General features: G+C 34.5%; 1 protein-coding gene across 5 annotated transcripts in view; it reads left to right on the top strand.

Annotated features, from left to right (window-relative positions):
* The window catches only part of LOC106463341 (WD repeat-containing protein 81-like), a 78,598-nt gene that overhangs the window by 1,178 nt on the left and 63,159 nt on the right, over window positions 1-14,261 (top strand). For all 5 annotated transcript variants that reach the window (XM_022390816.1, XM_022390819.1, XM_022390818.1 and 2 more), the window contains exons 2-3: window positions 12,924-13,108; window positions 13,446-13,623. In XM_022390816.1, the coding sequence (XP_022246524.1) occupies window positions 12,924-13,108; window positions 13,446-13,623 (363 nt within the window). The remainder of the gene's footprint in view (window positions 1-12,923; window positions 13,109-13,445; window positions 13,624-14,261) is intronic.

The following is a 14,261-nucleotide window of genomic DNA, read 5'->3' as shown; positions in this document are numbered from 1 at the left end:
ATATGGAATCCAGTCAAACTAAACACTTGTGCAAGTGATCATTGCACCATTAAGTCTGATGTTCTACTGCCTATGGAGATCAGGAATAGTATGATTTTGTTTTAAAATTTTCAAGGGATGTAGGAAAAAATATCTATTATGAATTGAGCAACTGATTCCAATATTTATATTTGTTTTAGATTCGAACTTCTTACTTTTTATGTTTTAGTACATTATTTTAAAATCTCTAAAACTTATCATCCATAAAATGCAAATTTTGTCTATTTTGATTTTTTTAATAATTACGTACTCTCCTTATGGTTTCAAGTAATATACAAGACCGAAAATAATATTTATAAGTAAACAATAAATGAGTATCTTTTATTTTTGAATAGGATTTCACATTTATATATGTACATTAAAAAAAAAATTGTTTCATAAATGTATTTTTATTTCAAGTTTATATTTCATTGCAGCTGTACTTTTATTTATTGTGCTGAAAAAAACCGTGAGGTTAGCAGCATGAACTTCATACATTTGCCATAAACTGTCATGCTTGTTGGGGTCACTGTTGTTAAGTCCACTGCAATGATTTTCTGTCATTATTGTAGATATGATAGTAAGAAAGCTTTTTGGTATTTGAATGTCATTTCTTTGAACTTTCAAACAAGTTTATTTCAACACATGTCCTTGTATTTTGTTTCACTACACAGACAAAATTTTAATTGCCACTACTATTGAATGTATGTAATAGCTTACTGTACAGGGTGGTTTGAAAAACACTGTCTGACCCTAATTACATGATACATACTGTTACAAGAGATTATCAAAGGATACAAACATCATAAGTTACAAAGAAAATCACTTTCATATTGTAAAATCCAGGGAACAGTGTTTCATCACGTGCTTTGCTTATCATCATATGATTTGTCAAATATGAAATACAGTGATGGGAATAACAGAGTACTGAAATTTACACCTTCAACTAGGATTGGCTAAACATTTTACAGCTGAGGTTTAACATCCCCAGATGCTGTTTTATAAGGAAAATAAACTAGAAATTTTTTTTTCCTTAGAGGGTGCTTATTTATAGTCTCAAATGTATTTTGGGATTTTTTTTATTAAAATTTTTTCCTTCGAACTTCATTAAATAATAGAATTTAGTACAAATAATTGAATGTTATGCTACTGTTTACAAGAATAAAATTTGAAGACCAATAAAAGATAAATTCTCTAATTTTTACAATTCACAAATGCAATTTTTGCCATCACAATAAGACAAAATGGCCCCTGTAGGTAAGGGCTTAAGCCGATAAGATTTACCCCATCAAGTGGTCCCTCAACCATCAGGTTTTCTGGTGGCTTTGCAGTCAGTGGGGTACTCCTCATCTGGATACTTTTGCCACTTCTCTCAACACCAAGTTACCTCTTTTTTTTTATCTCTGGCCCTGGCAATGGATGCTCTGTCATGACTGGACCAATTGGTACCTTTATGCCTACCTTCCTGTCTGGCTCCTTTCCAGGGTGATTTTTGGTCATTCATTTGAATCTGTGTCTTGTACTTCTGATTGTTCCCTACTGGCTGGCACGACCTTGGTTTCTCCTTCAACTCCAAATGATCCCTCCATTACTTCTGCCTCTCACTCCTTCATCCTTCCCTTCACACCCTTTTACATTATGCCTGGCACTTATCCAGTAACTTTCATGGAGATCTGGATTGTCTGTGCGTGTTGTTTCCTTTTTAGCCCATTCCACTCGCACTTACTTCATTGCAGTTTATCAGTGTAAGTGCCATGGGATGACCTCTTCTAGGCCCACTGTTCCTCTCCTTATAGATTTTCTTACCTGGCTATTTAACCATGGGACTTCTGTCTCTTCCACTGAGGGTTATTGAGCAGCCTTGCCCAATACCTTCCATTTTTCCAGGTACCGTATTGTGTTTTCCTCTCCTACCATCTCCCTTTTACTGCATTCCTTCCGGATTTGTCAACAGTCTTGTCAAGCAGTTCTTTCAGATTGGAATGTCAGTATTGTTCTTCACTTTCTCACACTCTCTCTCTTTTTGAACCATTGACCTTCTGTTCCATGTATCACCTATCTCTTAAGACTTACTTCCTACCCCTTTTAGCCTATGGACATTGTTGGTCAGATATCTTTGCTATCTATGTTTCATATACTCTATTCCAATCTTCTTATGTTCTCCTTCATCTAGATTGATCTTTTTTGCCCAACACTTTGGCAGATCTGAGGGATATTTGTCATTCTGCTTATTTCCCTTCCCTCCATTTCCCACATTTATTCTCTGTCTGATCCAGATAGACTTCTATGTCCTGTCCATGCTTTTCATTATTATATTGCCTGCATGATGTCCTTCTGTAGTTCCTGATCCTTCCTTTTCATTCCCTGGAACCTTTTCACATTACTTGACCTTCCTCCTCCTAACCATATTTTTGGGTTCATCAGCTTATCAGACTGGTGTATTCCTCCTTGTTTCCTTCTTCCTGAAATTTGTTCCAGGTAATGCCTTATCAGATATGGCACCTAACCTTTTTCCTAGTGTCTCGCCTACATCATCCATTGGAAGAAATTCTTCAGTCCAGTATGTGGACAACACCTCACATGTTCATCTTCCACTACCTTCATTGGGTGGCTGTTTCTTCCTCATTGGGTACCACCTTCTGCTATACTTCAAACATTGATTCGACTGTGACTTAGTAAGTTTGCTTTTTCCTATATGTTACCTTTGCTACAGTGGCATTCCCCTTTTAGGTGTAGGATTCCACTCAGTGGCAAACATTGCCTGTCAAGGTATGCTACTTATTTATCCACTGCAAAATTCCGCACTGTCCATAAGTCAATCGGCTGCCTAGTGACTTAGCTGCTCCATATCCTTGTGGTGGATCCTTGAGGTTGATGTTACACGGTCTCAGTTTTTCTCCTCCTGCAACTGTAGTTGCTCAGGACATCAGCTAGTGACCAATGTGCTCCAGCTTCTGTACAGTCCTATCTGGGGGATGACTTTGCATGGGTTGCATCCTACTACTCCAGGTGCTTCACCTTGGTGAGGTTGGGACTGAGAGGTGACGTTGAGTGGAGTAGCATGACAAGGGTTGTATGGGATGCCCCACCAAGATTGTTTTCGTGTGGAGGCTGATCCCACCAATCTTAATTTATAACCATGGCCAGTAATGCACACTGCTGAGATGGGGTGTTCCACGAGACTACTAGATTTTCCTCACATGGCCATTCCAGACTGTACTAACCCATGGACTTTCATGGGTAAAATAGACAGGAATTGCTGCCCATCCATGCTGTTCCTTTGGTTGAATAAATCAGGGGTGGTCTGCTTTTTAGAAGAGAGATTTTGAGGTCACCTATTGCACTGTCTTTGGTGTCTGCATTCCTAGAAACTCCCCACCACATCCCCCCCCCCTTTGTCTTCTAATGGAGTATGGGATTCCTTGCCACTTAGCAGTTCATAGCCACTGTAGTGGTGGACTATGGAGGCACCCTCCTGATTATGCTCAATTCCATTCAGTAGAGAGTAGGGCAGTGGTGTTCTCACAGTATAGATAGCATAGATCCTCCCCATGAATCACAGTCATATAATAAAGGGTTTGAGTAGATTCACCACATTACAGTTCATCCTTCTGGTTGGGATCCCTCATCTTACCATTGACTAATGTTGGTTCCCAGTGGGTGGTTTTGGACTCAAGCTGAACCAATCAACATAAGTACTTGCATGTGTTAGACCGATTCCTCATCCTACCTTGGTTATGGGATTTTGCCTCATACTCCACCTCCCTGCAGTTGGTCTTGGAGGTTGATGTTGTGCAGATTCAGCTCAATTCACCCCAGATCTGTGGTTCCTCGGGTAGTTGGCTGGTCATCCATGCACTCCATCTTCTATGTGGTCCTATCCAGAGGATGATGTTGTGCAGAGAATATGTCGTCTGTATGGTACTCCATCTCAGTGATGTTCATTCCCAGAGGCTGTTGCACAGAGTGGATCTGGTCTGATTGTTTTTGGATCTGAAGTGCACTGCCACATTGGCACATTCCTCCTACCATCATTTGAATGTTTGGTTCCTGGATGGCTGGAATTGGTTGTGGTTTTCACACATGCCCTGCTGAGTCAACCAGTACAAAATGTTCTTCTTTCATTCTCCTCAACTTGAGGTAAAGACAGTGTAGACCCTCCTTCTAGCAAATGTCAGAAGATGCATGTCCAATGCCACTTGGTTTTGGACTGGAGCTGACCTACCACGTATGGTCTGTCGTGCCCTAGCCATTCTACACCAAGAGGTTTTCCCCACCATCCATTCTATCCTTCTCCTGGACTGTGATTCTGGAAATTTCAGTGAGATGTGGGGTTGGACCACCCAGAGTTTTCTCTCGATTATTGGATGTGCTTCTCACAATTTCTTCTCACTTATATGACACTTTCTCCAACACTGGGCAAAGAGTATACCTGGTACAGAAGTGGTGTGGTCTTCCATGTGTGTTCCTCTCCAGACAAGGGTTCACGCTCCTTGGGTATTCTTTGGACACTTTCAAACGTGGGATTTTGGTTATTATTTAAGTGGAGTTAAGGTACCTTATTTGGAAGTTATTTTCCTACACTGAAAATATATTTCCAGTAGCTACTTACCACTCTTCCTCCCCACTACCAATGCTTAATTTCTGCCTAATCTTGAAGCAATAGTTAGGTGGAATGAAATAGAGGGAGTAATGTGCATCAGGAGGGTGTTGCTCTTCTACTGGTAGATGGTTGTTATGTGATAATTTACATGTGAAAATGCAGTAAACCAACATTAGGTGGGAGTTTCAAGGCTATTGGCATGTGAAAGAATTGTGCATATAGAGGGCAGCACTGAATAAGAAAAGCTATTATGTGAGTAGAGGTAAGGGCCTATTGGAAATATATTTTGAGTGTACAAAAATAATAACTTTTGTTTGTCCTAGAGGCTATGAACCATGTTTTTCCAGCTACTAAAAAGTTTAAACTCCAAAGCAAATAATTATTTATCTTGGGCATTATGCTGAGCTTGTGGAATGGTTATCAGTTCAAATCTCTTTCTTTCATATGTACTTCAGAAAAATTACAGTGAACTTTATTTTGGTGTTCAAAATTATTAAAGGGTTTATTTGTCTTCCTGTGGTTGCCTGTGTGAATTATTGAATAAAAAAAGTTGATAATAAGAAGAAAGTACTGAATAATAGGTTTAAACCTTAGGAGTCTAGCTGCAGAATTTGTTGTTGTGTTTTGTGAAAAGAAATTGTTTTAGTTAAATCTATAAACTCAAGGAATGTTTGTCTTAAACTGATGTAGTTTGTGCTATTTATATTTTGAAATTCTGTTTGTTAGTGTGAGGAACCAGTAATACACATTTTCAGCTTTACATTTGTTAGTAATGATAGCATCTTACTATAAGGGCAAGACTTTCTTAAGTGTCCAATTTAATGTTGCCAGTGTTCTGGGGCAAATTTCTCTGTGTATGTATCATACACAAATGTATAATAATTTCTAAATGATAGATGATAGACAGAGCTTTCCAAACACACATAATATGTTGAGTTTGTGTTATGTTTTTCTAGCAAACCAAGGAAATATACAGTGGTGTGGTGTTAAAATTAGCATGTCGCCAGCAGAAAAATTTATTTTCAAAGCAATAACACAAACACAAAAATTTTCAGTGTCACTGAAGCATTTATTGTGATTAATTAGTCAAAATTTGTTATTAACTGAGTGTCCTGTTACTTTTTCACACACACACACACATATATATCCAAAATAACATGTTGCAGTAATCATTTATTCTCCATTACATTTGTTTATTTTCAAGACAATAAATTCAAAAGATTAGAGTCTAAAATTAATCCAGGAAATATGTAAGTTGATTTGATCATACCCCAAACAGGTTATCAAGAGATATTTTGGGTATGTCCATTTGGAGCTTGTAAGAAAATTAGTTTTTTTTAAGCACATGATCTCCTTTGCACATCTATCTGGTATAGATACTCAAATTATGTCATTTTGTTATATCATTATACACAACAGCCAAGACGTTTGTTGTTATCAATAACTGAAAGGATAAGAGTAAGTTGTATTCTTCAATAAAAATCATGAAACATGAAATTGCGTGAACTCCTTTACATGTTCTCCTTTACTTCAGTTTTGTTTCAAAAGGGAATATATAGAGTACATAATGCTTTTCCCGTCATACTTAGTTTCCACCATGTTCAGATGATTATGATATGATGGATTTGAAATATATTAGTCACAAATCAACTCATTTTCTTGCAAGAAAAGTCCTTGAAAGTGGGATTACATAATTGGTGTGTATCTCTTTAACTGTATAACTAACATTCAAATGGTGTGAGTGGTGGTAGTTTTTAGTTTAAATGACTGATAAGTTACAAAGCTAAATCTGTGAGTGATAATTAGGTTTTTTTTTATAAAAACAGATAATTGGGGTCATGGTGAGATGCATGTAAAGGAGATCACCATTTTAATTCAACTCCTTATATATACTTTGCACTTCTTAGTATAATGGCACATTATAATAATAGCCTACATTTATGATCTGTGGAGGTAGTCTAATGCAAAATAACTATTCTCATTAGCCTGCTTTAGCTGGATTTACTATAGAAATGTAAAAGAGATCACATTAATTTCTACACCTGCCTTTGCTTATATATATTTTCAAGGACTAAAAATCATACTTATAGGAGAAGATTTTTTTTTTCAGTTGAAAAATGGTCACTTCAGAAAGCCTGGCCCATAAACATCCATAATACATTATTCATTTCTTTGTAACTTTATCAAATATTGTTAACTTCACTTTCCTGAAATAGCTTTAGCTCTAAATTATAATAATACTAAAGTGAGAAATGTTTAGTCATGAATGATAAGGGCTGGTGCTCTCTCTTAAAGGTTTTTTTTTTTTTATTTAATAGTTTTAGATTAGAGGATGAGACAGCCTAGATGGACCAGCAAGCCCCTTGTTATTCCTAAACATTGTTATCTGCTTGATGTGGATTAGTTATGTTTAATCTATGACCTGTAGTTAATTTTTGTCTTGATATGTAAAGTAGATTAAATATGATGCTTATGTGTCCTGATTGTATGATTATATAAGTTATCTAATAATTGGTATTATGTGAGGTTATACTTTTTGGTACGATAAGCCTATAGTAGAAACTTGTAGATAACATAAAATGCTTTACTGCTGTAGAACAGTTGTAGTGTCATCACTCTGGTATAACCATTTCATAAGTTAAGGAATTATTACTTCTTCTAATAAGGTAGTTAGCCTATAAAATAGTTTTCCTTCAAGAATTGTAGAAGCAGTAACAGTGAAAAGGTTTAAGAAGATATTTGAGTATTTTAGAAATTGCCATTGGGTATAGGAAAAGGGAATATCTATATTTGGTTTGGAAAGAAGTGGTAGTGGAAACTGGGTAGCTTGTGTGAGTGATATGGCCCTTTGTTTTTCCCTGAAAATGAAATAAAATGTTATTTCATATTAGTATTACAGAATCCAGGGTGTAAACCAAGTTTGTTTTTGTGTTAATTATTGAGTTTGTCTCCTAACCACCCAGTATGGTTAACAGTAAGTGCCAATAATAGCTACAACTATCTAAAATATTTTGAAAGGACTAAATTTTTGAAATATATACTGTTTTCATGATATGAAACAAGTATTAATGTTTGTATTTGTTGGAGGTTGAAATATATTTTTTGCATAGCTTTTAAAGTTTTAATTCTCAAACTTGTTTTTAGGAATAAAGTCCTTTAGAAAATGGTAATACAAATATTTATGATTTTATTAGACAATTTTATAGACTGAGAGCTTTTATTGTTCATATACTTTAATGCCATTTACTCAAATCCATAAAATATAAATACCCACCTCAATACATAGATAGCTATTTCCTCTTGAGTTTGTGCCTGAGAGATTTGTATGCAACCAACCTTGTGTAATTTTATGTATGTCCACTGAACTTGTTCTACTACATGATGTATCATGCAGCAAATCCCTTTACCAATAGGAGTGCAACACGCCTCTATGCACAAATACTCCCTCTACATTCGTGTGTGAGAGTCTTCATTCTCTTCCTCGGCACAAACATATTCAGACATGTTGTGAGTTTGCTGAGATTTGCTTCTTTTTTTTTCTCATGTATCAAATTTCAATTTCATTGAGTTTAACATATTCAGATGTTTCTTCCATTTCTGCTGAAATTCTTTATCTCTGGAAGATATAACAGCCACCTTGCATCATGTAATGGAGTCGTTATGCAGCCAGAACCCTCTACTGTTATCCCTTCTACTCGTTTTCATTGCCGTTTTTTGGGCTAGACATTAAAGAGGATGATTTTGATGGCTTTTTCCAAACAATTTTCTAAGAATACTTCTCTACTTAATGAATATCTTTTGACTTTTTCTGCTCACCTTATATAAATGTCCTACCTGTGATTTCCTTTCTTCTCCCTGACCAGTTAGTTAGGTACCTAGCATTTCTTTCAATTTCAGCTTTGTTTTTGCTGTTTTATGCCTCACCAGGTAACATGTAGAAATTACTGTTTACATATGGTTTTTTCCTCCTTAACTCTAAGTTTATGGGATTGTACCCAATTAGTCTCTCGTGTAACCAACAAAACAATGCGAATATAAAAATATATACTTTTTTACACCTTATAGGTTTCCAATTTCATTTGCACAACTCCTAGAAACTCCAAAGTAAATATGAAAAGTTCTTTTTAATTTAAGTTAAATTATTATATATTGTTTTCACTTTCTCTATGAGATTACTAACTAGCTATTATCATCAACTTGTACTATATATTTTATGGTACATTCCAATGAAATGTTTAAAATTAAGACATAGGAAAACTGTACATACATCTTAACATTTTGTGAATTAATCTTACAACAACTTCTTTTTTTTTTGCATGTCTTTACATTTTCTCTTATGATTGATTTTCGTAATTAATAATTCTTTACTGCTGTTTTTTATTGTAATACACATCAGTGGGTGTCCCTGGCCAATATTACCATATAGTGAGCAGAGAAACTTTAACCCTTGGCAGAATGTAGTGGGGTTTGCATATTGCACTATCTCCTGTGAACTGATCAAACATTGGCTTATATTTGTAAAATAAATTATTAAACCTTTCAAATATGTATGTTAAAACAAAAATAACACATAATTAAGTAAAATATTGGTGGGGACAAAGCAGCCACAATGCGAAGAGTGGTTTGACTATGATTCTTCATGCCAATTTTAAAATAAAAGTTAAGAGAATGTACTTCAGAAAGCACCCTTTCCATTGGTTATAAACATCTAGCTCAACTAAGTATAATTGGCTGAGCAGTTGCTATTCTATGTGTATAAAATGGGTGTAGCATTTGTCAAGAGTTCAGAGAAACTTGTTTCTCCAAAAATGTCCCGTGGAATGTGTAAACAGAGCAATTAACTTAGGTTCTTTCTGTATATGGAAGATTAGTGTGAGATCTGTTAAAAACTACAAAGAAGAATGTGTAAACAGAGCAATTAACTTAGGTTCTTTCTGTATATGGAAGATTAGTGTGAGAACTGTTTAAAAACTACAAAGAAGAATGTGTAAACAGAGCAATTAACTTAGGTTCTTTCTGTATATGGAAGATTAGTGTGAGAACTGTTTAAAAACTACAAAGAAGAATGTGTAAACAGAGCAAGTTAACTTAGGTTCTTTCTGTATATGGAAGATTAGTGTGAGAACTGTTTAAAAACTACAAAGACACAAATTTTACATTTTCTGAACTTGCGGAGCATGAGAGAAACAAAACTTTAAGAATTTTTCTTTAAGGTTTCTTTTGAAATAAAGGAATTAAAATTTGGATAATATAAAACTTTGAACTATAGTGTAGATTTTAATGCTGATTTTATTGGCAAACATTAATAATAAAGTAGCTTAATTAAATTTTAAATGTAACTAAGTAAAATCTTGTGACGTGTGCAGAAAAGGGTCACCGAAGAAAGGAGTTGACATGTAACTCATAGAATTTAGTGTTTAAACATTTATTACTCCTTAAGAATATATTTTTAGTTGTAGTTCATCACTCTTTCACTTGTACATAGAGAAGTTGGTATTTAATTACTATTTACCGTGTAACTCATAGACAATAATATTTCATTCTGGTTAATTACTCCTTAACGTGTCTACATAGAAGGTAATGTTTAGTCGTAATTAATTACTCCTTAACGTGTCTACATAGAAGGTAATGTTTAGTCGTAATTAATTACTCCTTAACGTGTCTACATAGAAGGTAATGTTTAGTCGTAATTAATTACTCCTTTACGTGTCTACATATAAGGTAATGTTTAGTCGCGGTTAATTACCCCTTTACGTGTCTACATATAAGGTAATGTTTAGTCGCGGTTAATTACCCCTTTACGTGTCTACATATAAGGTAATGTTTAGTCGCGGTTAATTACCCCTTTACGTGTCTACATATAAGGTAATGTTTAGTCGCGGTTAATTACCCCTTTACGTGTCTACATATAAGGTAATGTTTAGTCGCGGTTAATTACCCCTTTACGTGTCTACATATAAGGTAATGTTTAGTCGCGGTTAATTACCCCTTAACATGTACCCAAGAAGGATAATGTACAGTTCTAGTTATATACTTCTTAATATATGCACATGGAAAATAATGTTTAGACATAGTTTTCGGTCTGTTCCATTCAGATGAGTTTCATAACCTGTCATGTTCTGGGGACACTGTACATTATTGCGGGCTGTCTTCTGAACATGACTATGCCCTTGCCACAGAATGGTTCCTCACCCACTAGTCTTTCGTTGCTCTGCTATCAACTTGCTATTCTTCTTTTTTTATTGCCTTTGTCACACCTCTTATTGCTAATCTTCTCTTCTAGTCTTTTGCAATTAATTTCTCAGCTCTGGCTGTCTATGTCCTCAGTCAGGACTGGTCCCATCTTTTTCATTATGCCTACCCACATCCTCTTCACCTACTCCCTCAGGTCTTTGCTCTGTTTGGAACACTCCTTGCAAGGTCCATCTGATTGCCCCTCACAGGTGGTCCCAACCATAGTTTATATTATTCAGTCTCCTCTTGTCTCAGCCCTGTATTTCACTTTCCTATTTTCCATTCCTTCTGATCCTCACAAATCACTTTTTCCTTGGGATATTACATCCTTCCAAAGGGGGACAAATGCCTCCCCCTCAAAATGAATACTGTCTTCCATACACGTTCCCACCCATCCACCCCACTATTCTGGTTCACCTTGCAACTGTTTGTATTGTGCTGTCAAAGAATGAAGGTTTTCATACACGAATTTAGAGGGAGTATTTGTGCATGGAGGTGTGTCACACTTCTATTGGTGGATGGTTTTGCTGCACGATACATCATCCTGTAGTAGCACAAATTCACATAAAATTAGGTGGGAGTTTCACAAGGTTGGTGACATACAAGTCACTTAGGCAGAATGCACAAACTCAAGGGGGAATAGCTATCTGTGTCCTGAAGTGATTTGTATCTATTGGGAATACATTTTCAGGTAAGGTAAATGTTAACATTCAAAATTTTCTATTGTAGCAGTTTTGCTTATTTTTAACACATTTGTAATATACATGTTCATTGTTAAAATTCAAACTGTGTAATTTTATATTTATGATATTCAAGTTATCTCAGTTGACTACAATATGAAACCAAAAGCTATATCCAGAATGGAGAAAAATAATTTGAAGGACAATAGAATCTTACTACTTTTGATAACTATAAATTTAAAATCAGAAAGATAAATAAGTATAATATATATAATGAAAAGAATAATGTATGTGCACTAAACCTTTTAAGCTTCATTAAACTATCCAAAAATGAAATTATGATTAGAGAACTACAGATGACATCACTGTATTCATAAGGGAGCAGTGAGTGTAGATATTACTGTGCATTGCAAAATAAAAGGTATTTATGGAATGGATCTGTCATCTCTCAGAGCTCTATCTCGGACAGCAGTGTTTACGTATTAAGGTGTTGTGTGTGAACTTCAGTTATTTATAGACACTTGGAGTACTGATACCATCACTCTGAGTTTTAATACTTATACCCAATACCCAGGTTATGAAAGTGTCACTAGATCTAGTGTCTCTTACTAGACAAGTCAATTGGTTTGTCATTTTTTATCACACAATTCTGCTCAGTGTTTTTGTACTTAGAGGTGTTTGGTGGGTATCACATGTGAAATAGGTTTCACCCACCTAGGTTTAATTGAAATGCCCCTACGGCCATCAGTTTCGTTCAAATCTCTATGTACCTAACCTAATACATGAGTAGTCTAGACAAGTCACTTAACTGTTTTAAATACACAACACTGCCTTTATGTTTTATAAACTTTGTGTATTCAAACACAGAATACTACAACCAAAAACAGTGTTTCATATGTGAAACACAAGTTTTGCCCCTAATAATATTAAAAAGTAGCAATGTTTAAATAAATTGAAGCTGTCATGTTAAGGTAATGGTTCACAGCATCTCATCTGTGATGCATTTTTTTCAGAGGTTTTGAAAAAACATTTATAAATTACTAAATAATAAAAGTCAATGTGATACAAATATAACACAGATGTGACTTTATATATCTTTGTTCTATCTTGATGGCTTTTATGTGATATTGAAATACAGAGGTTATTACTACTACTTAATATCAAAACATTCATTCTAACTTATTATTTCATGTAGTAATAAAATATCTCAATTTTTTTCTTCTGATGTCAAAATGTGCCTTCGGGTTTTACATTGAAACAATATATTCAACACACAATATGCATGAAATGATGTGGAAGTGAATGCCTGTTTTCAGAATTTGTTTTACGCTGTATTTAGTTTTTAAACTTGTTGATTCAGATTAACGTGTTTTTTTTTTAATACCTAGGTGCACCATAGGTGGTTAGATGAACTCATCAGTCACAAAAATGTTCCTTCAACATTTCCTCTACATGATAAACTAAGTGATACTGAAGTCAAAATTTTATTGCATCAATCTTCAACTACTGTTGTTCCACCATGGAGTTTAGTGTCAGTTCAGCTAGTTTTAAAAAGGAAAGGAAATGTGCGAAGGTAATTATCCTTTTGGATTCATTTCATGTATTGTCTTATATAAGTTAGTAAGTATTTGATAATGAACATTAATTGATGATGGTTTTATTATTCTGCCATAACACTGAGAGTAGTTTAACATAGGTGATGTTAAACTTCAAGATTTGATTATTTAACTTACAAATGTTTTAGCCAAAGATTGATCTGTAACATATATATATATATATATGTATGTGACACATGGACAGAACTTAAAGTTGCTTATAGCTGAATATGTGTGCTTCATTAATATGCAGAAAATGTTGACAAAATAAAGCTGTGATTAAAAAATAACCAACAATTTTTTTATGCTTTCTAGAATATCTTGGGTTCAGCAAAATAAGCAACGCAAACAACAATCCAGCCCTGAAAATCTGACTTATTCTCAGCTTATTCATTATGTAATGGAAACTAACTATCGTAACACTTGGAAAGAAGCTTCTACTAGATATCAAGGTATTGAACAACAGAAACAACTAAAAATTGCTGAATATGAGGTAGTGTTTTACTTGCTCTTAAATATAGTATCTCTTGTAGTGAATTAATTCTTTAAAGTCTTTAGTATTTTAAATCTTGCACTTAACTAATTATGTATATATTTTTTAATTTTTGGTTCTTTTAAGTGTTAGATTTATACCAGTATATTTCTGGACATCTTAATTTTTATTATGTTTTGAATGTTATCTCTTTTTGGACTTTTAAAATAAGCTTAAAGAAATGCTTGATAATCTAAAGAAAATACTTATCTTGTTACACAGTGATACTAAGTATTAAATATGTGAGCTTACTGCGACTTCAGGTTACTCACATTCTCTGAGTAGTGTTCTGATGGACCATCCTATTTAAAACTTTATGTATTTTTGAGTAAGATTTTAAGTTTACGATTAATATGATATTTATTTTGAATTAGAATAATTTTTGACTGTTTCTTTTCTTTATATAAATAGAAGCTGTAACAACTTTTTTTTTTTTTCTGAGCTAAGAATTATCGAAACATCAATATTGAGTCTAAGTTTCAAATGGACAGCAACTGCCTGTTGTAGAAACCTACAAATGTAGAGGATGACGTTTCGGAAAACTTTCGAAACATCGTCCTCTACATATGTAGGCTTCTACAACAGGCAGTTGCTGTCCA

This window comes from Limulus polyphemus, unplaced genomic scaffold (assembly GCF_000517525.1).
Source record: "Limulus polyphemus unplaced genomic scaffold, Limulus_polyphemus-2.1.2 Scaffold1382, whole genome shotgun sequence".
NCBI lineage: Eukaryota > Metazoa > Arthropoda > Merostomata > Xiphosura > Limulidae > Limulus > Limulus polyphemus.
This window is presented reverse-complemented; position numbering and strand designations above follow the sequence as displayed.